The 26,057-nt window shown below is 40.2% G+C and overlaps 1 protein-coding gene and 1 pseudogene across 3 annotated transcripts in view; both read left to right on the top strand.

Moving 5' to 3' along the window:
- Positions 1-26,057, top strand: part of ARHGAP26 (Rho GTPase activating protein 26) — a 384,667-nt gene that overhangs the window by 283,213 nt on the left and 75,397 nt on the right. For all 3 annotated transcript variants that reach the window (XR_001594606.2, XM_016126539.2, XM_016126542.2), the window contains exons 18-19: positions 3,338-3,497; positions 16,587-16,725. Coding sequence is in view for 2 of the 3 variants with exons in the window: in XM_016126539.2 (XP_015982025.1) it covers positions 3,338-3,497; positions 16,587-16,725 (299 nt within the window). In the remaining variant the exon portion in view is untranslated. The remainder of the gene's footprint in view (positions 1-3,337; positions 3,498-16,586; positions 16,726-26,057) is intronic.
- Positions 15,138-15,256, top strand: LOC118606322 (annotated as a pseudogene).

Here is a 26,057-nt window from a genome sequence, read left to right as displayed (position 1 = left end):
ACAAAGTACTTAGGCAGCTCAATTACCAAACCAGAAGTCAGGCTCTTAGTGTTTTATAGACCTTGCTAATGAATGAGTCCCGTGGCCTCTGCTGGACCGGGCTTCTCAGTGCTCTGCCAGCTTGCCTCCCACACATCTGTACATTCGTCAAGCTATAATGGATGGCTGGTGCTAGCAGAGGCTGAGGTCTAGGCCTTTCTCTCCGGGATACATAGAGATCTCAAGCCATTAATAATTCATTCTGGAGTAATGAACATAGCTGTACTGAGTTGTGAGCAGTAATAATCAAGTGACAGATCAATTTATTACTTCACTGTACCAAAAGATAATGATAGTTAGTAATGAAAGGTGCAGCTTTTTCCCCAAAAAGTTTCGTAAGACTGAGATCAATGTGTTTTTTAAGTTCTAAAATAAAATGGATCATTAAAAAGGAAATGAGTTATCTCGGGTAGCCTCAAGCCTATTTATATTCAGAGTTGCTTATCCAGAATTACTGTACCTTTTTTTCCAAATGCCTTTGGGTACTTGGGCCTGCAAATCTGAATAATTATTATTCATTAATTAAATTTGAGAAATGGAACACAGCTCCAGACTTTGAAAAGGGAAGTTGAGATAGTTGAAATACATTCTCCCAAAATCATTAATAATAATTTGAGGTTTATGAGTTAGTAACTGCATTGAAAATAATTTTTTACTGTCTACTGAGAAAATTCCATCATCTTTTAACACCTCAGTGGACATAGTTGTGCTTCTCCTGGACCAGACACTATGCTTAGCACTGGTGGTACCACCTAAAATAAGCACAGTCTATATTCTAAGGCAGCAGTAGAGACATAATAACATATAATAAATCCCAGGGCAAGCCAACATTTCTACCTTCGTTGAGGAGTGGAGGGTTGAGAAGAGACTAGACAGAGATTACCAAAAGGAAGGGAGCCATTAGAGCCGAGCCTTACAAATCAACAGTTTGCCAAGCCAAGAAAGAAGAGTAAGAACATTCTAGGCAGAGGAATGACAAAGGCAGATAGTTGTGAAAGTAGAAAGAGAATGGATAGTAAATTATTATAATAATTATTTCCCCATGCATTGTCCCATTTAATCTACACAACCTCATGAAATAGATATATTATTCACCCAACCACTCCCACATTTTATAAAATGAGGAACTCAAAGCTTAGACATACTGAGTCACTTGCCCAGACGTCTAGAGCTGGGAGGTGGCAGGAGTGAGTTGGAAAAAGGTGTACTACTTCATTACGTTTGGACTTTATATTAAAACAATGGAGCCCACTAAGGGTTTATAATCATCATTAACACTCAAACAATAGAAGCATTGCTAAACAATTTATACATTACATACACTGTGCCATTGTGTTCTCTCTCAACAACCCAATGAGCAGTGAGTCCATTGTGGCTTTCAGCAGAGGAATAACGTGATCAGAGCTGAGTTTTTGACAGTAACTGGTGGTGGCAGGAAGGATAAATCTGAATCTAGAGATTCTAGTCATGGAGCCTAGTCAGGAGGCGATTGCTTGAGTCAGAGGTAGTGTTGAGAAGCATGATGATTAAAAAAAAAAAATCATCCAAACTATGCATTTTAATATTGGTCTATAATTTAGAAATGCTTTTATATCTATATAGCTTGTTGATTCATTTGCACAAGGGACTTTTGTGACAAGCAGGGTAAATCTACTGACTTAGCTCATGGGAGGGGAAATATAAGGGCATGGAATTCATTTCCTGCACACAGGAGCTGATTGATGTTGAAAGTAGTGGTGGTACAAGCAGCTTGTAAATATGTGTACTTGCTGATTGACTGAGGCACAGAACTGAAGTGTTTCCTCCTTGCCAGGTAAGAACTTCACTGCCTGCATTAAGGCTTCCAGACGAGAAATGTGACAGTGTTTTGGGTGGAATGGAAAACTGAAGGAACACAAAAAATGTTTGTAAAATATTCTTATGTGGACCAGAAAGAGGCCAAGATAGGGGTGGCAACTGTCTTTGCTGCAGGTGTTGCTTAGCAATCAAAAAGCAAATTGTCTTCCTAACTGGACTGTTCCACAGTTCAAGTTTCATTGGCACAACCACATGCCCCTTTCACAGGAGGAAGTTTTTGTAAAATTACTTCTGGCCCTCAAAACTATAGTAGAGTACACATCTGCTGATAAAATTGGTTGATATAGTATGTCAGTAAAGGTTAGTTTCAAAACCAACACTTAAGTCAGTAGAAGCTCTTTCCCTCCCACAAAATAGAAGTATACAAGGAAACAGTGTAGGCATTTAAAGAATTGCGTGGAAAAAAAATATTCAGTATAAATAGCAGTAAATGCTAGGGAGCTATGTCTGTACAAACTGATATCTCTGCCCAAGTTCCTTCTAGTTTCTTGTAATGAGTAATTTCCTTCTTCTAACAGGTGATTTAGGGAAGCCCCTGATATTTTCTTAACAATACTGAATGGACTTAACTTTAATTTATTTGTCATCAGTAGATAATTTGTATATTTTTATATGCGGAGCCAGCAAATGAATGATTGAGTTTTATGGCTAGGTTATGGTGGTCTGGATGTGGAGTTTAGATACATGTTTTGAGTAGCTGTTTATCCAAAAATATGCGTACGTGTTTAGCAGAGTACTCAGACCCAGCTACTGCTGACCCTGTATGTTCCTTAGACTTTAAGTTTGAATGACAATATAAACACAGCCGTATACCTAGATCTGCAGTACTGCACTTTTATTTCTATTTATGCCACATGTTTCCCTTAATGTGAACCACATGTTTAATATGATGAGGCTTTAATACTTTGAGCCTAAAGTGCTGAATTTCCTGACTTCATTTTGAATATCCAGAAATACCCATTTCAAAAATTAGGTCTATTTTGTGCTTTTGTTTACAAATGAATTAAAGCCTTCAAGAGTTTTTATGTTCGAGCTAGAGAAAATGCTAATGATCACAGTGGTTTGAGCAGTAGCCTAGAAGTTGTAACTAACTGAACGGGTTTAGTAGTTATCTGGATTTGCAGAATAGAGATTGAGACGTGCAAAGGTTCATATTTTGGAAGGCGGTTGCTTTGGTCGTTTGGTCATTTTAGGCCAAATGGAAATGATAAGGAGTGTCAATAGCTAAATAGTCTGAACACTGATGGTTTCTGAAGCTTTGATAGACAAAAATATGAAAAGAAAAGTCTCTCTTTGAACTCTAAGGGCATCCATAGGAAGGTGTCCCAAGGTCTGGCTCCTACTAGATGAGGAGTTCAAAGACAGGGAAGGTCGAGGGAAGACAGCTGTCTGTTTGTACACGATTGCTCTTATTCGTGCCTTTTGTTTTCCTTTCTCCCAGTGTTGCTAACAACCACAAGCAGAATTTGATGACGGTGGCAAATCTTGGCGTGGTGTTTGGACCTACTCTACTGCGGCCTCAGGAAGAAACAGTAGCAGCCATCATGGATATCAAATTTCAGAACATTGTCATTGAGATCCTGATAGAAAATCATGAAAAGGTAATATATGTAGAATTGGTCACCGTGAGTTAAAACTATGTCTTGGGGGAATTGGCCAGATTTGCACTGGTAATGCCAACACTGATGAGGGTGAAGTTGCGGATGGTAGCGATGGCGGTGATGATTATCATTTCATGAAGACAGCAGTGGCAACAATGATGGTTATGGCGGCAACAGTGGTGGGCAGCATTTCCCAAGCATTTGCCAGGAACCATGCTCAGCACTTAATATATGTTGTCTTTTTATCCTCACAAATATTCAGTGGAGAAAGTACTGTTATAAGCCTAATGCCCTTTGCCCATTTTTTTGTCTATCCACTTATGACTTCATAAGAGTTTATATAGATATATATACATATGTGTGTGTGTGTGTGTGTGTGTGTGTAAGGGATATTAAACTATTTTCATTTCTGTTGCAAATATTTTTCCTAATCTGTAGTTTGTCTTTTAGTTTTATATAAACGGTGTATTTTTTTCTGTGTGCGTATGTGTGGTCTGTCTTTTCCTTTAGGGCATTGGAGTTTCTGGTCTTTCTTAAGAAAATGCCCCTCACCACACTTAATGAAATAGGTCAACATTGAACTGACCTCACAAAACTGAGGTAGAGGATATGAAGCTTGACCCATCTGTTCCATCACAGCTCCTAGTAGCAAATCTCTATGATGCTTCTCAAAAGCTACAGGTCCTCCAGGGCACCATTTGGCAGCTACAGGTCTGGGTTCCAATTAAAAAGGCCGCTCCTCCTGAATGAAACTTTACCTAGAATGGTGAACTAATTGTGCTAAATAACCTGCAAAATAAATCTTAACTACATCTCACCACCTGCATTGAAAACACTAATGTGAGTTACCATCATCTCTTGTCTGGATTTTTATAAGAGCCTTCTGATTTGTTTCCCTGCTCCTACCCTTGGCCTGTCTATTCTATCAGCCACCAGAGTGAGATTTTTTTAAATGTTAAGTCAAATTGCATCAGCTGTTTGCTAAGAACCATGCAACAGTTTCCCATTTCACTGAGTAAAAGTTAGCGCCCTTACAGGAGCCTAGGAGGTCCTTCATGGCCCTGCTCTCCCATCTGTGACTTACCTCATCTCATTTCCTATGGCCCTCTCCTGCAGCCACCTTCACCGCCTTGCTATTTTTCACACATGGCACCCACTCCCACCTCAAGGCTTTTGTATTTGCTGTTCCCTGTGCCTGGAACACTCTCCCTCCATATAACTACACTGCATGTTTCAACTCACCTCTTTCAAGCCTTCTAAGTGAGGCCCCTCTCTCCGTAGCACTTACCACTTTCTAGAATACTATATAATTTACTTACTGATTAGACCTATCGCCTTTCTGACCACCACAAGAATGTGTGCTTCTGTCTGTTTTGTTCATTGCTTTATTCCCAATCCTCAGTAGGGACCCAGTGGATAGGTGCTGGATGAGTGAATGGGCTCTTGTGGTAGCTAGCCTCCAAAATGACTCTCAGTGATCCTTGTCTCCTGGTATTCATTCCAGTTGTGAATAAGGGATCCCCAGTATGATCAGTAGGAATTCCTCAGTAGGAATTCTGATCCCAGTGTAATCAATAAGATATTGCAAAAGAGACTAGTCAAAAGACCTTGTAGCATTTGTCTTGGTTTCTGGACTTGCTCACTCTGGGGGAAACAAGCTATCATGTCGTGAGAGCCATCCCACAGCCCCGTGGGGCAGAAAATGAGGCTTTCTGCCAGCAACCAGACCAACTTGCCAGCCCTGGTCAAGCCTTCAGATGATGCAGGCCTAACTGACATCCTTAGTATAGCCTCATAAGAGTCACTGAGTCAGAACCACCAAGCTAAGCCTCTCTTGAATTATATGTTTTAAGCTACTAAGTTTTGGGGATATTTTGTCATGGAACATTAATAACTCCTGAAGAATCTCAGAATGTAAACTTTCACAAAGTAACGGAAGTATCCTGCAAAGTTGTATAAGCAGCATAGCCTCCTTCTTACATGGTTAATAAAGAGATATAGAAGTCAAATTATTGGAAGAAATTCCTTTTATCTTAAATTTCGAACTTCTAACCACCTCCCTCAAATATAGTAAATCAGGTATAGAAGTTTGTTATGTATGATAAAAATAAACTTAAGAGAATATAATGGAGTAGCAATTAATAACATGATTTCTAAAAACTACTTGGACTCAAATCTGCTACTTCTTACTTACTAGCTGTGTGACCTTGAGCAGATTGCTTAAGTTCTCTATACTCATAAAAGTACTTTCAGTGTCATCTAACTGCTGTAACAAACAACCCCAAAATGTCAGTGACTCGAGATAATAAAAGTTTATCTCTTGCTCACATAACAGTTCACTGCGAGTGTTCTGAGAGCAGCGTCTTGTACAGTGGTTCAGGTTCCTCCCATCTTGTAGCTCTGCCTTCTGCTCTGCAGACCTCTGCAGTCAGACAGTTGGTGGAGGAAATGAGAATTGGGTAAGACTGTATGGGCCAAGCCTAGAAGATGCTTTCTTTGTTCTTTCCATATTCTGTTGTCCAAAACTCAGTCACATGGCCACACCTAACTGCAAGGGAGACTGAAAAAGCAACATAGCTCTGTCTTCAGAGGAAAGGGAAGCAAGTTTGGTGACCAAGCCACTGTGCCTGCCACATCCCTTCAGTTGGTTCGTTGTGAAGATTAAATAAAGTGACTTATGTAAAGGACTTAGCCAAGAATCTGGCACGTAGTAAGGTTCAACAAGTGTCAACCGTTGTTTTTAGCAGTCTCTACAGAATGTCACATGTGCCCTCTCCCAAAATAGTATATTTTATAACTTAATCTATTCCTAAATAAAGTAATATTAAATGTTGAGACAGATTTATGAGGAGTAAGCAATTTGATTATGTTTCATGTCTCTAAAGGGCGTTTTTAAGATTATCGCAGGCAGCATCTGATGGCTTTTGAACTGTAACTGGTTTTGGTGTCTTTCGACTTTCAAAGCCAGAAAACATATTTGAAAGTAGCATGACAGAAAAAAAGGACTAAATGTTGCTAATAACATTGAACCTTTTGTAAACTAGCAGCCATCCTGCCTTAGGCACAACACATGGAAATAGAAATAAAATATGAAATGCACGGCCAGGCCTGTAAGTATATGGGCAAGAACTGGTGAGAATACTCATCCGGTTGGGTGAATTGTATATTATGTTACTCTCTGCAGTGTGTTTGGTGAGATGCACATTGTACAGTGCTTCGTTATATGTTTCTTCACTAATCTATGCCAGAGAGTGGGATGAATCACAGTGAGATTTATGTACTTGTGGGAGCCAGTGAAGGAATGTGAGTGAAAACATTCCCGGGTTGAAGGCCATGCCAGAGTGTAGGTTTCCAGTTCTCAGGGAGCTAGAATGCCACCTAGATAGAGGTTTTCAATCTGAAGTTCATGATGACCCAACATTATACTCGAGACCTGTATATGTACATTATTCTGGGGAGAAAGTCCTTAATATTCATCAGGTTTACCTTATTGGTAAAAACAAATTAAAATAAGGCAGCTTGACTCTTTTTAAAGTGTAGTTTCAGACCTGGTATGACATCAAGTGAGCAGGTGCCACCTAAGCCGCCTTTGGAAGCCTATGATCACCTCACAGGAATCCTAAGCATCCATGGCCATATTCTGGCTTCTGACTTTCTGGAGACAATGCTTTGGATTTCCTGCCAATCAATCAAACTTAACTTCAGCCACCAAATCCAGAGCATTTTTACATCCTCAGATGAATGTTGTCAGAGACTCGTTCTTTAGTATTTGTAATATTAAGATCCTAGGTAATAATAATTAATGAGCAATCCCTGGGCCTTGGCCATAATTCTCTAGAAACACTCACACAAATGTCTTGGAGTAACTATTTTTCCAATTTTAGTGTTAGAAGTTGGACAAAATCCTGAAACCACCCTTGAAAAAATGCTTCCCGACAGTATCTTTTCATCCTTTCCCCCAACAAGAGGCATCTGATAGCATATGCCCTCTTGCTAGAATAGAAACAAGTCCTAATACAGGTCTTAAATATATGTCCCGCAGTGACTGACATAATGTTCTCTCACGTTGGTAAGAACATTTTATATAAGGTACTTACTTTGTGCTTTGGAATAAAATTGGGAGAGACCCAGGTGTAAGTACTGAAAGATGGTGTAGAAACCCCAGGCAACTAGCTTTCGGAGGTGGGGTGGGCAGGGGGCAGCAAGACTATATCAAAATGCCTATTTCAGTTGTCTATTGCTGCATAACAAATCATCTCCAAGTCTAGGGACTTAAAACATGGTGATTTTTTTGTTTACAGTTCTGGGGTGGGCTCATATGTGTCCCAGATGGTATCACCTGGGGGTGGTTTGACTATGACTGGAGCATCCAAACTGACTTTACTCCATACGTCTCTACATGCCTCCCCCACCCTCTCTCCCCTCCTCTCTCCTACTCTTTCTCCCTCTCTCTCCCTCCCTGTGTCGCTCGTCATACCGTAGACTAGGCCAAACTTCCAAGAAAGCAAAGAAGCTGCAAGGCCTCTTAAGACCTAGGCCTAGCACAGACAAATATCACTTCAGCTACATTCTGTCAGTCAAAGCAAGTTATAAGTCCAGCCAGATAGAAGGGGCCAGAAATAGACCCCATCTCTGGATGGAAAGAACTGTGGACTGCCGCCTTTGCAGGGGAACTACCATCATGCCGCCCTCACTCCCCGGCGCTGGCAGGTTTGCGTGTAGTTCCCGTTGGAGAAGGCTTTGCTTCCTTATTAGTGACTTGTGCTGAACACGAGCAACTCCTCAGTATTTCTTATAGAAAGTACTCCTCTCTTTCTCCTCAGCATTGCTATTTTTTTACACAACCAGGGAGCATCAGATTAGTGGTAGTGACATAGTAAGTGGTGGCAGAGAGACAAAGCCAGAAGATATGGCATTATGTTTGGGGGCTCATGGTGATTTTTCTTTTCCTGTGTTGATAATACATACCGATTTATTTACTCCGATGAAGGTAATAGGTCTTTTTAATATACATAATCTAGAAGTAATAATATTAATTATATAATAGCTAACTTTTGCTTATAGATTATTGTTCTCAAGATATTGTGCTAAGTAGTTTTATATCCATCGTATCACTTCATTTTTATAACAATACTATAAGGTCAATATTTTTGTCTCTATTTTACAAATTGTGAGGCTGAAGCGCAGAGTTTAAGAAACAACTTGTTAGGAGAGGAACAAGACTTCCTTCTTTTCATAGTTTTGGTTAAACATGAAATCTCAGGTTAATAATGTGTGTGTGTGTGTGTGTGTGTGTGTGTGTGTGTGTGTGTCTGTCTGTCTGTCTTACATCTTCCTGTTAAGTTCTAATATATAATAGTAGGCTTGGATGCACTTGTTCTGTACTAGTCCATGATACTTCTTTGGCTCTGACCCTTGAAAAGGCTTCTGCACGTGAAGCAGGATTGGGCGTCCATGGGTGCCTTTGTATCACATGCTTTTATTAGCGTTGCCCCTTTAAATGTCTATTGATATTTATAAAATAAATTGTCATGATTCTTTTCCCAGTTCATCAGTTTGTTTGGAAGAGATAGGAGTGTTGATCTTTGAGCTGTTAATTCTTAGAAATGCCCAAGATCAATGCCCCCCTCCTTTTTAATGTATGCTAACTTTTAATCTTATATGTCAAAGGGAAGAGCTAGTAATCATGGATGACCCCACTTAACACCTAGGATAGGCACCAAGTTCTTGCATTCTCAATAAAATGATAGTGTCTTTCAATCCAGTTGTCATGATTACAGTTGATTTGGGCTCACCGAACTGCCTGGATCTGCTATTACAAAAATGTTGGTGACATTGAAATCCATTGCACTAGTATTGGAGTTTGTACACAAAATGTACATCAATTAATAAAATACAATTAAGTTGAACAATTTCTGGCAATGATAAGTATTTGGCAGTTATATTTCATTTCCTTGATATTTCAAGCAGCTATCGATAGGCAAAATTAACAATAGTAATATTAATAATGAATATAATGATGATGATGATGACGATGATGACAATGATGATGATAATGAGGAATGCCTGGATGCTACTACTTTGAAATAATCCCTGGTACTGTTGCCTGCTTGGAAAACTAATCTTGTATCTTATGGCCATGGCTACTTTCATTCATTCACTGATTTTTACTTTTTGTTACTTTTCCTTCCATTGGTTCCTGAGTATACTCTTTTTGGTCCTATCCATGCTAGGTTTAGAAGTAAGCTAGACTTACTTGTATGCTGGGTTGGAATGCTTCTGTCATAGGCTTATTTTCTTTTGTTCGTGCCAAGTCTTTGCAAGTTACTCTTCATTAATTTGATAAGGTTGTGCATCTGTACATGTATATTCCCCTCAATAAGCCCTAGGTAAACCAATCATTGTTTTAATTATGAAGCTCCCCAAATGAGGGTAGAGTTTTGTTATATTTTATACTCTTTTCTGTCAAGAAAGGTATCAGGAAATAGAATCTTTCTGGAGATAGGGACAATCACAGCATCCTAAACATTATCCAGGCCATTAACCAAATGGCACTGGTTCCTTTTGAGGGATTTTTAATAAAACTCCCCAAACGACTTTCCAAATTGTTGATCCTTCTGCCAAAATGCTGATATCAACAGGACATTGGACTTCCAACTGTCCTTAAAAACCCTCTGTGTAGCTGCAGCCTCTGAATTTGGATTCTTAACTGTTGCAGTAAATGAGCCCTGCTAAAACTTGCTGGCTTTCCAGTGGAAAGGCACAGGGTTTGTGGCGTCTCAAGCCCTGAACAATCCTCTTCCACAGTCTGTCACCAGAAAGGGTGAGAAGCATGTGAGCCCTTCTCAGTAGTTCTAGCCCTCCACTCCCAAATCTGATACTCCGCGAGTTAAAGAAGCCCATACTTGTTATTACCCATTATTACTTGGGACTCCGATGAATTAGTGTTGCAAGAAAATGCCCAGTCTCTTCTCTCATAGAAGTCTTTCTTTTTTGCTTTTGAATCCCCAGGCCTCTGTCGTTGATTTATTGCCTCAGAGCTACTTTGCAGTTATAGACCAGGAACTCTTCATCATGACCTAATTTTCCTCCCATAAAAATCACAGCACATAATAAAGAGTACGCCACACACATTACAGGGAGGCTCCTAATCCTTGTAAATTGTAGGCGCATGTGATGGATGGGATTGGAAGAGGTGTAAAAATATGTATGTGACATAGCTAAGAACAAATTCCATAAGTGTCAGTGGTCTGCAATGTCAAGATGGGCTGAGCGGAGGGGCAATGAAAATTTGAATTTTTTAGACAATGCAAGGGAAAAAGAACAGCAAATTTTAACATTGCTGTAAGCAGTAGGATTGATGTTTTGCAAAGAGTAGTAATTAAATTTGCACTTATAAATTAAATCCTCATGTCCTGACTGCAAATAATTCATTGTTGAGTCTCCAGTTATTTCTCTTCTTATACTTTTTTATTCAATGCAATAATGTCTCTTGAACACTGAGTGTCAAACTCTGTTAGGTGCTTCAGTCCTCACCACAGTCCTAGGGGTTTTTACAGATGAGGCATCTGAAGGTCAGTTATGCAACTTGCTCAAAGAACTATTAAGTGATAAAATCAGACCCAGCAGATTCTAATGTTTATGATCTTTTCCTCTGTCTTGCAAATTAATAATAGAGTCAATTCATTTTTGTGACCTTGGACTATTCAGTTACTCTCAATGAGTCTTAGTTTCCTCACTCTGGATTCAGGATGACAAAAGTAATAGTACCTCCCTTGTAGGGTTGATGTGAGTAAAGTTATGAGATAATCTATGTAAATAACATGGTAAGCACTCAACCAAATTTTGGTTGTTTTTATTGTCATTTATACCACCACTACCTCCTGCTTGCTCTTTGCCAGGGTCTGTGCTAAGCATTTTATGTGCATTATCTTTTCAGTAGCTCTGCAAGGCAGATGTTAGATCTCCATTTGCACAAGGGAAACAGACTCAGAGGGGTTAAGGCTTTTGCCCCAGTTGAACCCAAGTCTGTCTAGCTCTAAAGCCTGTATGCTTTCGACTCATATGACTCTAAATTTCTTATATATATTTTTTGTGGTGACATGACAGTGATGCCAGAGGCAGTGATGCTGGGTCCGTGTAGTTGTAGTAGTTGCCCACTGAGTGAGCAGCACCAGGGCCCAGCCCAGGTCTGTCTGGGTGCAGAGGCCCAGCGCCAAGACCACCCTGCTTCGTGGCTTCCTGGGAAACAGCGGCTTGGTATTTATGGGTCTCCTAATTCCGTGAATAGGAAGCTTGAAATTGGGGCTACTTGAAAGAGTTATTCAGAGTTATATTTTTACTTTACAGTTTTATTCCCCAGTAGCTTCTAGAAGGCTTATAGTCTTCCTAATAAATTTTATTTCTAGGGCATTCCTGACTAAGAACTAGTTTGTAAGTTTGGGCAGAATTAACAGGACACGTGGGGCATAGAACAAATCCTCCCCTCCTTTTGTGTTAATGTGGAAAGTCTCTGTGAAATGAGTAGATTGTTCCAGCCACATGGTAGAGCTCCATAAATCCATTTCTCTTAGATTATATGAGCTCTCCCTTCCATCATTCAGCAGGGTCATTTGTACAGTGCTTCTTCCCAACAGAATGAAGGAAACTTCATTTGATTCTATTGAAACTATCTCTTCCAAATAACACAGGATTGGAATAACAAAAAATTGTGAATAATTCAGATTCTCACCAGAATTCCAACTGGAACTTTTAGTGCAGGCGCAAGACTCTCATCCTGACTAGAAGGTGGTCAGAAAATCAGCAGCATTTAAACAACTTGCATGTGCTCAGTTTCGGAGTTGAATGAACAACAGTCCTTGATGAAAGTTTGTGTCATCTGCTGGTTTGGTCTGATTTACAAAGGTGCCTTTGCACCTCAGAAAAATATGTCATAATAGGGATGATTGTGCTGTGTCTGGCACTTTAAATTTTCAACACACTCACTTGTTTGTACATTAATGCATTTGATCTTGAACAGCCCTATCAAAGCTCTTCAGAAGCCTGGGGCTGGCTCACAGTGAGACCCAGAATACTGGCCTTTGGGACTGTGACACTCACCTGTGTCAAAAATCTCCTTCTAAAACTGATTCTAGTATGCTTGAATACCTTTCGTTTTAGAGGAAACAGCCAATGAAATAAAATTGTCATGCGTTATGTCTCTTCCTGTTCAGCTATGTGTAAACATTGTTTTGGAAGCAATTTTTCACACATCTGTAAACCCATGGTCCTTCCTCACAACTTTTCTTTGTTTCTCCAGCATTTGCTACAGTTTTTAAGAAAGAGTAAATGCTCACATTTTTTTAAAATTAATTTACTTATTTTAATTAGTTTCAAGTTGTACATTGGTTAGACATTTATGTAGTTCCCCCCAATTGCTCCCTCCCTCCCCTGGCCCTCCACCTAGCCAACATATTAATGCTGACTGCATTCCTCATCCCCGTGACTGTCTATTAACTATTAATTTGTACTTCTTTCACCCTTCACCCCACTCTCCCATCCTCCCAACTCCCCTCCCCTCTGTTCGTCATCAAATTGTCCACTATGTTTGTGAATTTTTTTTGATTAGTTCTTTTTGTTCCTTAGATTCTGCATATAAGTGAAACATATGCTATTTATCTTTCTTTGACTTATTTCATTTAGCATAATAACCTCTAGGCCCATCCATGTCATTGCAAATGGTAGGATTTCATTTTTTTTTTTACTGGCTGAGTAATATTCCCTTGTATATATGAACCATAATTTCTTTATCTAATCATCTGTTTATGGACATTTAGGTTGCTTCCATATCTTGGCTATTATAAATTGTGCTGCCATGAATATTAGGATACATAGATCTTTGCAAATTATTATTTTAGTTTTCTTTGGATAAATTCACAGAAATGCAATTGCTGGGTCAAAAGGATTCCCCATTTTTAATTTTTTGAGAAGCCTCTATATGGTTTTCCATAGCGACTGTATCAATTTGCAATCCCCCCAACAATGTATGAGGGTTCCCAAATGCAAACATATTTTGGTAACAGTTGAAATTAAACATTATCTTTGTTTTTATGGTAGCTGGGTAAGAATGTCATTCTCAGTAACTCATTAGGGAAAGAGAGACAAAACCTGGAGGGTACTAAGTTTGAATTCATTTTCAAGTGTTTTTTCAAGGTAGGGATTGCTGAACATGCTGTACTTGAGGCCAGAAGCAGAAGGGTGCTAAGAGACACTATTATTTATTGAAATCCACACTTGTGAGTTTGGAGGCACTGGCCTCTATAGTGAAGATTGGCTGGAAGAGATGAGCTGAACGAGTGATGACTGTTGAGGAAGTGGAAACTGCAGATATTAGGAACTTCGGCCCTAGGGTTCCTGTCCTAGCCTCTCTCATGTGTAGCTATATGGCGTCAGGAAATCTCTGATTGTAGAATGGTCACTCTACTTAGTGTGTTAAGTTGACCACTGGCTTAGAAATAAGTCATGTAAAGTCCTATCACAGTGCCTGGCAGGTGCACACACTCACCTGTAGAAGCAATGCTTAAATGCCAGTGATAATGAGCACAGTTAGGCCATATCATATGGGCAGCCATGGCTCAGCGTTGTTTGGGGAGCAAAGTAAGTGGGGAGAAAGCTTCTTATAGGCTGTGGTCCTTGAGTACAATGGCAACTGTAGTTTCTCATTTCTTCCCTTGCAGATACTCACAAGGAGACTGGAGGCATGTGTAGCAATGGTACTTATTTTTAGTGGTGCCAACTCCTCTGGATGCCAGGAGGTTTTTGTTGTTTTTGCTTTAAGTCCCCTTCTCCCCTTAGCCCCTTGCCCCAATTGAACTCAGCTATGTAGTGATTCAGTTTGTTTTGTTGAAAATTCAGTCCCCTAGGGAAAATATGATAATGCTGTTTTTAGACAGCTGTGTTTAGGAGCGAGACAAACTTAACCAGCTGCCTGGCATCATTGGAGCCCAAGGACCTGCCAACCCATGGAGAGCAGCTGTTCTGGCGAAAATTCTTATCATTTTTATGACTTTGCTTCCTACATTATCAGTTTTGAGTTTTGCTTTTAAATGTATATACAAAGGAGAGAGGGCCATGGGAAAGACTCAACTGTGTCTGGGGCCACCCATAGTTGAAGAGAGTGGGCTGCTACCACCATGCTCTTGTTATTCATGATTGTTGGGAAAGAGTAAGAGATGATAATGAGTGGATCAATAAATGTTGATATCTTAATATAGTGGGGGTGTTTTGCAACCATTAAGAATCATGTATGAGGGTTCCCATACATGATTGAAGATTTCTTAATGAAAGGGGAGAAATGTTACAATATCATGTTAAATGAAATGTATAGATAGAGAACTGTATAAAAATATAATCATAATTATGGAAAAGTGTGTTTTAACGTTAAGTGAGATAACTCATACAAAGAACTTAACGCAGTGCCTGGAGTGGTAAGTACTTAGTAAATCACAGCTATTAAATGCAAACTCTCAAACTATAGGGAACATGTTTGCTTCATGTTCTGTTATGCTCAGAGTGCCTGGTGTAAAGTGATACTCAAAAGATCTTTCTTGATTGAGTGAATTAGTATTGTTGCTGTTATATTCATTTAAAAAGAAATGTAGGGTCTACAGCTATGCCACCCTGAACAAGCCCAATCCCATCTGATCTAAGAAGCTAAGCAGAGTTGAGGCTGGTTAGTACTTGTATGGGAGACCACCTAGGAAGACCAGGTGCTGTAGGCATAAAAAATAAAAAATAAGGGATTGTAAGCTGACAAAGTCTTTGCAATCTGTGAGGCCAACCAAGGGTTACCTCGCCTAAATAAAAAATTAAAAAGTAAAATAAAAAAATAAAAAGAAATCTAGAAAATCTAGGGACATATGTTTCTATGTCACCAGCTATAATTATATCTATGATTGTGGCAGCTTAACTTTGCTGTCTCAGGGCTTCATCATAAATGGTGAGGACAGTACCTGTTGCTCAAGGTCGCTGAGAACTAAGTGAACTATGTGTAAAACGCATGCAGCGACCGATCTCTAGGGAGCCAACATTGAACAGTGGCTACTGTAATCATGGTAAGCGCCAGATAAGCGGTAGCTATTATAACAATTCTGCTGTAGTAAAATGGCAGTTGTTCCGATTTTTGTCTATCATTTTCTTCCCATTTTTTACCATGGAGTTTTTTAATTTTTTTTTTTAAATAAAAACTGAAAAGAAAAAAATGTTCACAAGAAAATAAAACTCAAATGCTAACAGTGGTTATCTCTAAATACTGGAATTGGGAAACTTTTTCTGTTTTCTTCTTGATGCGTTTTTCAAATTGCATGTAGTATTTATATGTTATATTTATCATCAAAGGAATCCCTCCAGCTCCCTTTTAAGTGAGAAAGGAAGGCTAAGGCATCAAAGGTAACACATAGCTGCTAAACTAGAAAGGATGCTCTCTTTGAGGATGATTGAGGACTAAGAAATGGTGTCCTACTCCTGGCTTCTTTTTGGTGTGTTATTTAAATTCATGTTTACCTTACTGTTAAAATGTACAGCTGAGACTTATCAGATTTCGTTAACCAATGTCACCATAAATAAATAAATTTAAAAAATATTTTTAAAAAATTCGTGTTTCACGTTCTGAGAAAGTTATGAAGCAATCATTAAAAACTGAGAAATAAAACCAATGAGAAAAAGAAAAGAGGTTTTGAGTAATTGGTTCTGGACTAAGGTGGTCAAAAAACTTTAAGTCCTATTAACAGACAATGGCTTATACTTAGCACAGCTGCTTTCCATTTCCCCTGGAGAAAGCAACAAAAAGAAGCCAGTGGGAAGTATGGTGGAAGGGTTGGAAAGGGAAGCAAATGGTTAGCAGGCTCTGGGACACAATTCCGAAGGAGAATGTTTAATGCCACTTCCTAGAGATTTTTAAAATAGAGTCCTGAGCAAAAATGCTGATGATCTTTGCAGGTCTTTTTCTTACTGATTCTCAGATACCACGAAGCTTGCAGTTGTACTGGTTCGGCCTGTGTTTTCTCTCCAATTCATGGCAGCATGTACCCATTTTATGAATTTTTCTTACAGATATTCAACACTGTGCCTGAGGTGCCTCTCACCAATGCCCAGCTGCACCTGTCTCGAAAGAAGAGTGGTGACTCCAAGCCCCCGTCCTGCAGTGAGAGGCCCCTGACGCTCTTCCATGCCATGCAATCAACAGAGAAACGTGAGTCCCACTGCTCAGGCCAGCCAGTCCCTGAAGGGACATCCGTGCAGCCTTCCAGTCATTCAGGGGGCACATGTCCCCCCTCTCTGTGGGTTGCCACCTTTTGTGTCCTTAAGGACAGTGTAGCATTGTGCCCTCCCGGGTACCATGGCTGTGTAATCCTGATAGGACAGGAAACAGTATTGCTGAGAATGAAAGGCCGGGGCCACTCGCTGTCCAGGATTCCCTCTCCACATCTCCTGCGGGCAGACAGCTGAGCGCTCTCCCTCCCACACAGTAAGAGCACAGCTCAGACATGCTTCTTCCGGCCCTCTTTTGTTAGTAGCTTCCATAGAACCAGTTTCCTTGACTTTTCTCAGTCTGTAATTAGATGCTTATTAATGCGAGTCACATGTCCCACTAGAATGTGACTCTATGAGGGCAGGACCTTGTTTTGCTTGTCTTTCTACTACTCCCCTTCTCACAGGGTCTGGTGTGGAGTGGACACTTCATAACTATGTGAAATTAATTACAAAATAATACTGTCCTTGTTCCAGATAGCAGCGTAATTAAATCTTTTTTTCATCTCAGAATATCTGAGTTCTTTGCAGTGATCAGGTTCCTGCATCCTAAAATATCCGGTCTTGTTTGACATTTGTAATGAGAGTTGAGTATCATAGGATAGGAGTTGAGGACTCCAGCTCGGCCTCAAGTCCTTCAGACCTGGGTTCCTATGCTGGCAGCAGCACATGGGCCTCATTTGCTCATCTATGAAGTAGAGATAATACCTCATAGGGAAGTTGTGATGATTAAATAAAGTTATGCACTTAAGCCTCAGGCACAAAGCCTAGACATGGCGAGGGCAGACAGCTGAGAGCTGCTGCTATTATTATTAGTTGTTTAATCACACACAAATACCAAGATTGGTCCATTTAGGCAGCTGACATGTACATGATGCCTGCCAGGGATGGGAGCATAATATGACTGTGTGTTTAAGGAGCTCACAACTGATTAAGGGAGGCAGACAAGTGAATAGACAGGTAATGGTAAATCAGTGGAGCTGTGTACCTTCAGAGAGGCGGTAGAACACACTGGTGGAAAGGCACACTGGCACCCGATGTCCTGGGTGAGAGTTCTGCCTCTGCTGCTCACTGGCTTTGTGCGATGGGGCAGGTTCTCAAAAACCTCAGGGCTTCAGCTTCCTCTTCTGGAGAACAGGGATAGCAGTTATTACCTCACAGGGTTTTTGTGCAATTGAAGCACTTCAAATGGAACCTGGAGCTGAGTAAGTGCTCTGTAAATGCTGGGGGTGGTGATAGTATTATTCTTATTACTAGTATTACTACTACTACTGCTTCTACTGCCATTACTACTACCACTGCTGACCTCCATGATGTACAGTCACAAAGCAGAATAATGGCTCACTCTGCCTTGAAGAGAAGTTCGTTATCAGGATTGACATCTTTTTCTTTCTGTTACAGAAAAATAATTTTTAGCCCCTTGCATTTTAAAAGTAATGGCCTTCCTTATCATAACTCCTGAAAAGAAATCTTGCCCACCCCCAGAATATTACACATTTAAAGATATTGCAGTATTTCATAATGATGTTTTTAGTGCCATTAGTGTGTTTTAGATATTTTGCATTTATGAGTAAAGCTACTGTTATGACCTTTGTAGCTAAATCTGTTTATATTCATAATCATTTCCTGAAAATAAATTCCTGGAAGGATTTCTAGATAACGGATATGCACAATTTTAGGGTTTGACTCTGTACCGGGATTGGCTTCCCTTCAAATGATAACCTGTCTTCCTCTTGAACATCTGGCTTGAGTCACTCTCACCACAGTCTCCACCTGGCCTCGGCCCCTCTGCGTGTTCCAGGGAACACTTGGGACAGGCCTGGCCTCCCCCACACCTGCCATGAACAAGACATCGAGCTGCGGGGTGATATGCTTCTCAGGTTTCCAGGAGAGCCATGGTCACCTAATGTTTTGTACTAAGTGTGTACAGTGCAGATGGGGACAGATCAGACAGTACTGGTAAATTCTTGTAAGCTTAAAATAGTGCTGAGTTTGTGATTAGACTGTAGCAGAAGCAGCTTTGGAACAGGTCTAAAAGCATATTCTAGGAGCATGTAAGAAAGAAGATGGAGATTAGGAGAAAATCAATTAGATCTTTGCCCGAGATTAATTTTATCACTCAGGCAGAGGATGAAAGTTAAGGATGTGTGAAAGCAGACCTGCCTAAGATGCAGAACAAGCTGCTGTGTCCCTGTCTGGATGGAAGGGTGGGAGACTGGAAGAGAGAAGCAGTATCTCTTTCCTCTGAATGTTAGTAAAGGCTCCCTGGAAAAAGGACTGAAACCTCCGCATGCTCAGATATTTGTGGGATGCTTAACTTCCCCCTCTTTCTCAAAGAACAATATTTCAATAGAAACAGTCTCATTGAAAAGAATATAGATGTGTGTATATACATGTACTTTATGATCTGTTTTGGAGCCCTTTTTTTTTCTGGGAAACCGGAATAATACTGGGGCTGCCTTGGAAAGCAGCATGGGAGGAGCGGGTGTGTTGATGCTGTGAGGAGGACTGGGTCAGGAGCCGGAAGGTTCTGCTGGCGGTTGCGCACCCCCCACCCCCGTAGATTGTAATCTAGCCACCCATCAGTGTTAGATAAGTAGGTGACAGCGCATGGCAAAGTTTTCATACACCTAATCCTTCCCTTTTTCTAGTCTGTGGACAAAGATAAAAGACTACATTATTAAGCACTTGCTGAGTTTATTCTTTAGAATTAAAGTGTAGGTAAAGACACTGCAGGTAATTTGTGTGTGGGGGGGGGGCGGGGGAGAGTTGGAATTGTATTTCCATAATAATGATGTGTATTCCATAATGTATAATAGTAATTGTATATTCTGTAATAGCGATTTTTCAGTTTTTCAGTTTGAGGCCTTTTTCTATACCTAGCTCAGTACTTCCCAAACTTGAATCATCTGCATAAACTTTCATTTACTCTTCGGGCCACAGCCATATAACTTATGCACTGTTGTTTGTTTAATACATTTTTTAAATCAATTTTAAAGCAACTTACTTTTATACATGGCCTATTCCTACTAGGTAAAACCTCTAAAAACATGAGTTTGATGGTCTCATGCTAATATTCTTTAATATACATTAAAATAAATATGTAACCATTAAGATAAAGAATATTCATCTACATCCAACCTTAGAATCTTCTTGCATCGTGCCTATGGAGTGTGTACCACAGTTTTGAAGTCCATAGACCATGCTCTGAATTTTTGACTGACTCAGATTCTTCCTCTTAATATAAATATACAAACTCAAGTTTCTTTTGTCTACTCGACTAGAATTGGGTTCACATATTGTCAGTTGTTTATATTGCTGAGTACACTGACTGTTCATCAGTCAATTTCATGTTCTCCATTTTTGGCTCATCATGACACCTGTCCAGGTTTAATGTGACCTCACCTTTCTTCAGGTTCTTATCACAGAGAAACTATCTTGTTAGAGGGATTGTGCTTGCATGGGCATGTACACGTGCATGTGCGCGCGCGCGCGCACACACACACACACACACACACACACACACAAAGTATGTTCACACATTCCTCTCCTCTACCTTCAAATGGGGCATATGATATTTTTCAGAACTTCATTCTCTCTCACGTCTGTATGCCTGATCTCTTTTAAGTTTAATTGTGCTTTTTCTATTCATTGATGTACTTGCAGTTTAATTTTCTCTGTATTTCATTGGTCAGCTCTCTTCATACCTAGTTTAGATACTTAATGGACCTAAAACTCCAAGAGTAGCTCACTTGGGTGCTTCCATTTGAGAGGTTCCCATTGTTCATCGTCACCACATGCTTTGCTCTCACGTCTCTGCAGTGCCCCTGCTCTGTACAGAAGTTGGAACCCATTCTTTTCTCTTAGAGGTGAGTCTGTGACAATACTCTTGGCCTCAGATTGCCAGTTGGCCTGGAGAGGAAGCTCCCTCTTCCTGGAAAGGAATCTCCTGAGAGTCACCTTGCAAGTTTCTGGGCTCGGTCCTCTGTCTTTGCATCTGCGTTTTAGGTTCATGGAAGTAACTGACATGTTACTTGATGTTCATAGATGTGTGTCTTATTTTCCAGGTTTTTTTCCTTCTGTGTATGTAGACCAGTTATGTGCCCAGGCATCTGTCTAAGACTCTTCCACTTTAATCTATGAGTAGCAGTGGAGTCTTCTCTAAGTGTCTTTTTGCTTTTTATGTAAAAATAAAGCTGACTTTGTGCTGGCAGTGGTCTCTTCCCAGAATGAAGTGCTGGATTCTTTCTCATGCTCTGTGCTGAGACTTTAGTTACAAGGCAGCATGTGGCTCCTTCTCATAGACAGTCAGCATGTGGTAGAAGTGGGGCTAGAAATGAAATGGGAGTATTCTCTCAAATTAAAACTTTTTGGAAAAGAACAAAAGAAACGACAGGGAAATGTAAGATTTAGGAAACATCATAGTAACAACTGCAAATCATTTGAAAACCAGTGAATATTCTAGTGAGGAAAAGACTAGATATCCCAGTTGTCTGTAGCCGGTCAAGGAACATTTTCTGAAAGGGGGAAATTTGAGAATGATGCTACAGGAAATGAAAGTAATAGTCTGATTCAAAGGACAGAAGGGTAGACTGATGCTCAACAGAAGGAGCATAGCAAAGGTCTTTCTGTAAGCAGCAGAGGGTAGCCCTCATCTCCAGAACTGAGGAGAGGACTGTGGAAACATGTTTCCAAATGAACTTGGAAACCATTTTCCCTTAAAAATTGACTTGTTTGTTTATATGCATCTAATATTTATGGCTACATGTTTTATCAAGCAGTTTCTTGTGCTAGGTTCTGTGCATGGCAACATCTCATTTAATCCTTACAATGAGATGACACAGGTACTGTCTCTCTTTTACACTGGGAGGAAAATAACATTTATGTTAAATAATGTGCTCAGAGTCACATAGCAACAGAGAAGTAGATTTGAACTCAGTCATTCTGACCTCAAAGCTGCACTATTAACCAGTCATTTTTTTCCCCTTCCAATTTTAACTTATGGGATTATTCTAGAGGAGCCATGGTTCCGTGTGCCTTTGTGACCTAGCTTGCAAACCCAACCCAATTTTGGAGGGAAACGGTTTCCAGTTCCACTTCTAAACGTCAAGTTTAAACTTTATTTCATTAAGCTAGGGATCTGCTTGTAAACGCTGGTGTGGAAGGATAAATGGATGCGTTTGATTAAAACCTTGAGACTAAGCTAGATTAGAACTTCATTTAATAAAAACAATAAAAGTAAAATTATTATAGCTCAGCTAACATGCCAAGAAGCCTGGTATGCCCATTATGAGCTCATCCTCACAATTGATAATCACCGAATAAGATAGGTTCTCATTGTTGACATTTATCTAAAGATAAATGGAGGCTCTATAGAAGGTAGGCAGTCACATAACTGAAAAACAGCAGAGGAATAATGTGTACCCAGGTGGTTTCCCTTCCCCATGCCATGTTGTCTCCAAAAGAGTGCCTCTATCACTTCTTGAGCCACGAAAGTGAAAACCTTGCTAGGCTGTTACAGAAGCAATAGACGCCATCGCTCCCAGCCTCCAGCACTGCCATGGGTCAGTTGGACCCTATTGAATGGGTTCCTCAGTATGTGTAGCGGACGGAAGGCAAGCAGACACCCCACAGCTGTCCCTGCAGATCCAGCACCAGCCATGCAGGTTTTCAGTTGTGCTGCCAAATGAATGGCAGCAAAGGAGATTTCTGTTTAATCTCTAAGTTTCCACACAGATACATCATACAACAGAAACTGGACTGATACATCTAGGTGAAAGGTGCTAACACACCGCTATACTTTCTCTGGACAACTGTGGAAGGCAGAGCCAGAAGGACTGGGATTTGGGACAGCCTGGCGTGGTGGTTGAAAGCAGGAGCTCTGCAGTTTGGCTGCATTGTTTTGATACCGTCTCAGTTACCTACCAGCTCTGAGACCTGAAGTACATTACTCTCCTTTTCTGAACCTCCATTTTTCTCATCTGTAAAATCAATCACTAGTAAAAACTTTCCTGGAGGGTAATTACCATAATTATGTGACCCAGAGCATGTACAGTACTTGACACTGGGCCTAGTCTATAGTAAGCACCTAATAAACATTGGCTACAATAGTGATGATTCTCATCAGGTTATAGCTTTACCTTACATCAGACTGGGGAAGTATTCCCCCTCTGGAGCCTGCAGATTCCCAAGGAGAGGCCCATATGCGAGGGTAATGCAGAATTCCGTGGCCTCAGCAAGAGCCCATTTGATGCTTGAGTGCAAATACATCAGCAGCCTGGGATAAGTTGTACAGCGTTGATGGGGGTGGGAATGGATTCTTGGGCTTTGTTTTACAGGGATCATGTTAACTAGCTGCTGGGATTATAGCTCTGATTGATTCTTTTAGTTCAGTTAATTCATCCTGGACCCTCTCCCAGACAGGCCCAGTGAGAAGTTGAGAATTTAGCTCATATACTTGTCACGTGTGTCTTCCTTGTTAAAAAATAACTGGGAATTCATACTATTCAAAGGCTTACATAATGCCTCTCTCTGAGCGTGCAGAGCTGCAGTTTGTGCCTTTTCTCAGGTTGCCTCTGCAGATCCTGGGCGCTCTGGACACACCTGTTTGTCTTGGCAGATGACATGTTTATCCACATGGATTCCTATTGTCACACGGACTGTAAGGGATAACGTGGCTCTTGCCTTAATTATGTGTGGTTACCGTGTGTGACTGAAACTGCATAGTTGATGTGGCCATTAAAAAACAATGCAGTGGAAAGCTAATGGCAGGAAGAAAGTTCAAGATAGATCATTAAATGAAAAAAAAAAGCATATTTAGGCTCATATCTCTGATATTATCACTAACGAACAATGCAGATAGAACAACATTAGGTATAATGTTATCCCACTTTGTTAAAAGGAAAAAAAAATATATGTGTATATATAAAATATACATACACACATGTATTTCTGTGTATAGAAAACTGACCAGATGTTTACACACCAAAATACATATGATATTTGTATACTTTTCTGTACTTTCTAATTTGAAGAAGAATGCATACTTATTATGTATCGACTAATTTTTACATTATTAAAAACAAAGCCCCTTAATTGTACATTTCAGTTATTCTATCAAACCCATTTTGCAATGAGTCATGGGATAAAAATAAGTAAATACATAATTTTCTTCTTTCTAATGAACAATAATATAAGCAGTCTATATATGGATCCCCTCAGATATCAGGGTACCATAGATTAAAGGGGAGAGTTTTTAACTCAGAAGTTCTCAGGTAGAGAGGAGGGCTGTTGTCAGTGGTAGAGCGTCCATTGAACTTTCATCATTCACCTCCCTCCCTGTTCAGCCATTAATTCGAGGCTCACTCGTATGCTGTGGTTTTTAGAATGCTATTTCAAGGCTGGGCATCCCTATTGTACCTCAATGTCTCATTCCTGTGAATCGGTTCATTTCTAGGCCAGCCACAATAACTTCCCCATTCTCTCATTAAATCCAGTTTTATTGGCATTCTTTCCCTTTGCAAAGAAAAGGGTTATTATGAATGTCTTGGGAAGAGAATAAGTCAGTTCACACAGGACCAAAATCAGTGGTAGTTTTGCTGAAGACAACCTGCCACAAGTTGTAATATCATGTATTGTGTTCTGTGGTCAAAGCAATGGATTGACCTGATTTTTCATTTATCAACTCACTGTTTAGCTCATCACAGCCCAAACTGCTTTTTAAGATTATTTTTTAAAACATTGCCCAAACTTTTCATATGCTCCAACACATTGCCCAAACTGCTTTTTAAGATTATTTTTATCATAGAGACTGAGGCTGAGTCAGCGTCAGCCTGAAATCAGACTACCTCAGAAATTAGCGTGCCTTGGCACTCCACTATTATCAGGAGCAAAAGCTACAGAGGGGAAAAAATGGTTTCAGAAAGTCTGATTCCAAGCTTCCCGTGTATTTGGGTGTTTCCCAGAGATGGCAAACTCAGAAATTTCTGTGCACTCATCATTTATTATTGCAAAATTCATTAAGCTGCCACCCTATTATTATCCTATCTTGTCAAGATGATACATTACAGACTTCATTGCAAAACTCTTAACAAGCAGGAGAAAGTACACCTCTCTCCCCCCACCGCAGCACAGGAAAGCCTCTGGGTGTTTTACTTCTGCCTTAATATTTTTTTTGCATAAAGCTCTGGGTCTTTACAGAACTTCTGTCTGTCTGGCAGCTCCCGTTTCTCTCTGTTCGATCAGGTGGAGAGAGAGTTCCCTCCTTTGGACTCTATGAGGCATCATGAGTTGCCGTTAAAGAAAAGCCATCATCCCTCTTCTTTTTGACAGCTAGTCTCAGACATTGTGGAAAGATGACAATATTAGCCTGTATTCTGACAGATGTCCAAGTGTGGTGGGAAACCTCCGCCAAAGTGACATCGAAGGTCTAGGTTTCATATTTATTCTTTAGCTCTGTGTATTCAGTGGGCCAGGCATGTTCGTGCCTGCCGAGACGTGTGAATTTGGCTTGGCCCTGCATGTGCATTCCTGGCCTCGTCTCAGGGTTCTTTGATAAACAGAGACCCTGCCTCTTGCATGTGGTGGGGTTGTCACTAGAATGAGCAGGAGAGTCACTTGGTAAATATGGAAAATGAAGTAGCTTAGCTCCTGGATTTCCATGGCAACCCCCAGAACAAGTACAATATCACCAAAATTATTCTGTGGCTTTCTTTTTTTAGTTGCAGTGATTTGGTTGCATGCTCATGTTTTTCCGCTCCTGATTTGTACAAAAAACACTGCCCACTGTTACCAAGACTTTGATTTCAAGGACATTAGTATTCCCTGTCTTAAGTACCTGAAAAATTCAGTCGTACAAAACTGCCTCTTTCTGTGCTAGCTGAACACATTTTGATTGTTTATTGTTGCCTTATATTTATTATTTACCTTATAACCATGCATGGAGCTTTAGTAGACACTATGCATGGAGAAGGCACTGGGAATGTATGAGTTGATGCTGACCTCACAGGTCGCTGTAATGGATGCTTGATGTATTCTGTGTGGGCAGACATGACCCAGCCCTTGAGGGTCACGTCCACATCCAGTTTGTCACTCCTCGTAGAACATATGTTCGTGAAAGCATCCAATGCATTACCCACACATGTTTACAATTGCTCAGGAATTGATTTTATCATTTTCTTGTTTCTGGGCCCTTGTTTTCTGTGACTAATATCAAGAGAGATTCTTGTTGACAAACATGCTTGAGGAAGGCAAGCATTTTCACTGACTTCCACC

The sequence above is a fragment of the Rousettus aegyptiacus genome, unplaced genomic scaffold (assembly GCF_014176215.1).
Source record: "Rousettus aegyptiacus isolate mRouAeg1 unplaced genomic scaffold, mRouAeg1.p scaffold_m13_p_7, whole genome shotgun sequence".
Taxonomy (NCBI): domain Eukaryota; kingdom Metazoa; phylum Chordata; class Mammalia; order Chiroptera; family Pteropodidae; genus Rousettus; species Rousettus aegyptiacus.
This window is presented reverse-complemented; position numbering and strand designations above follow the sequence as displayed.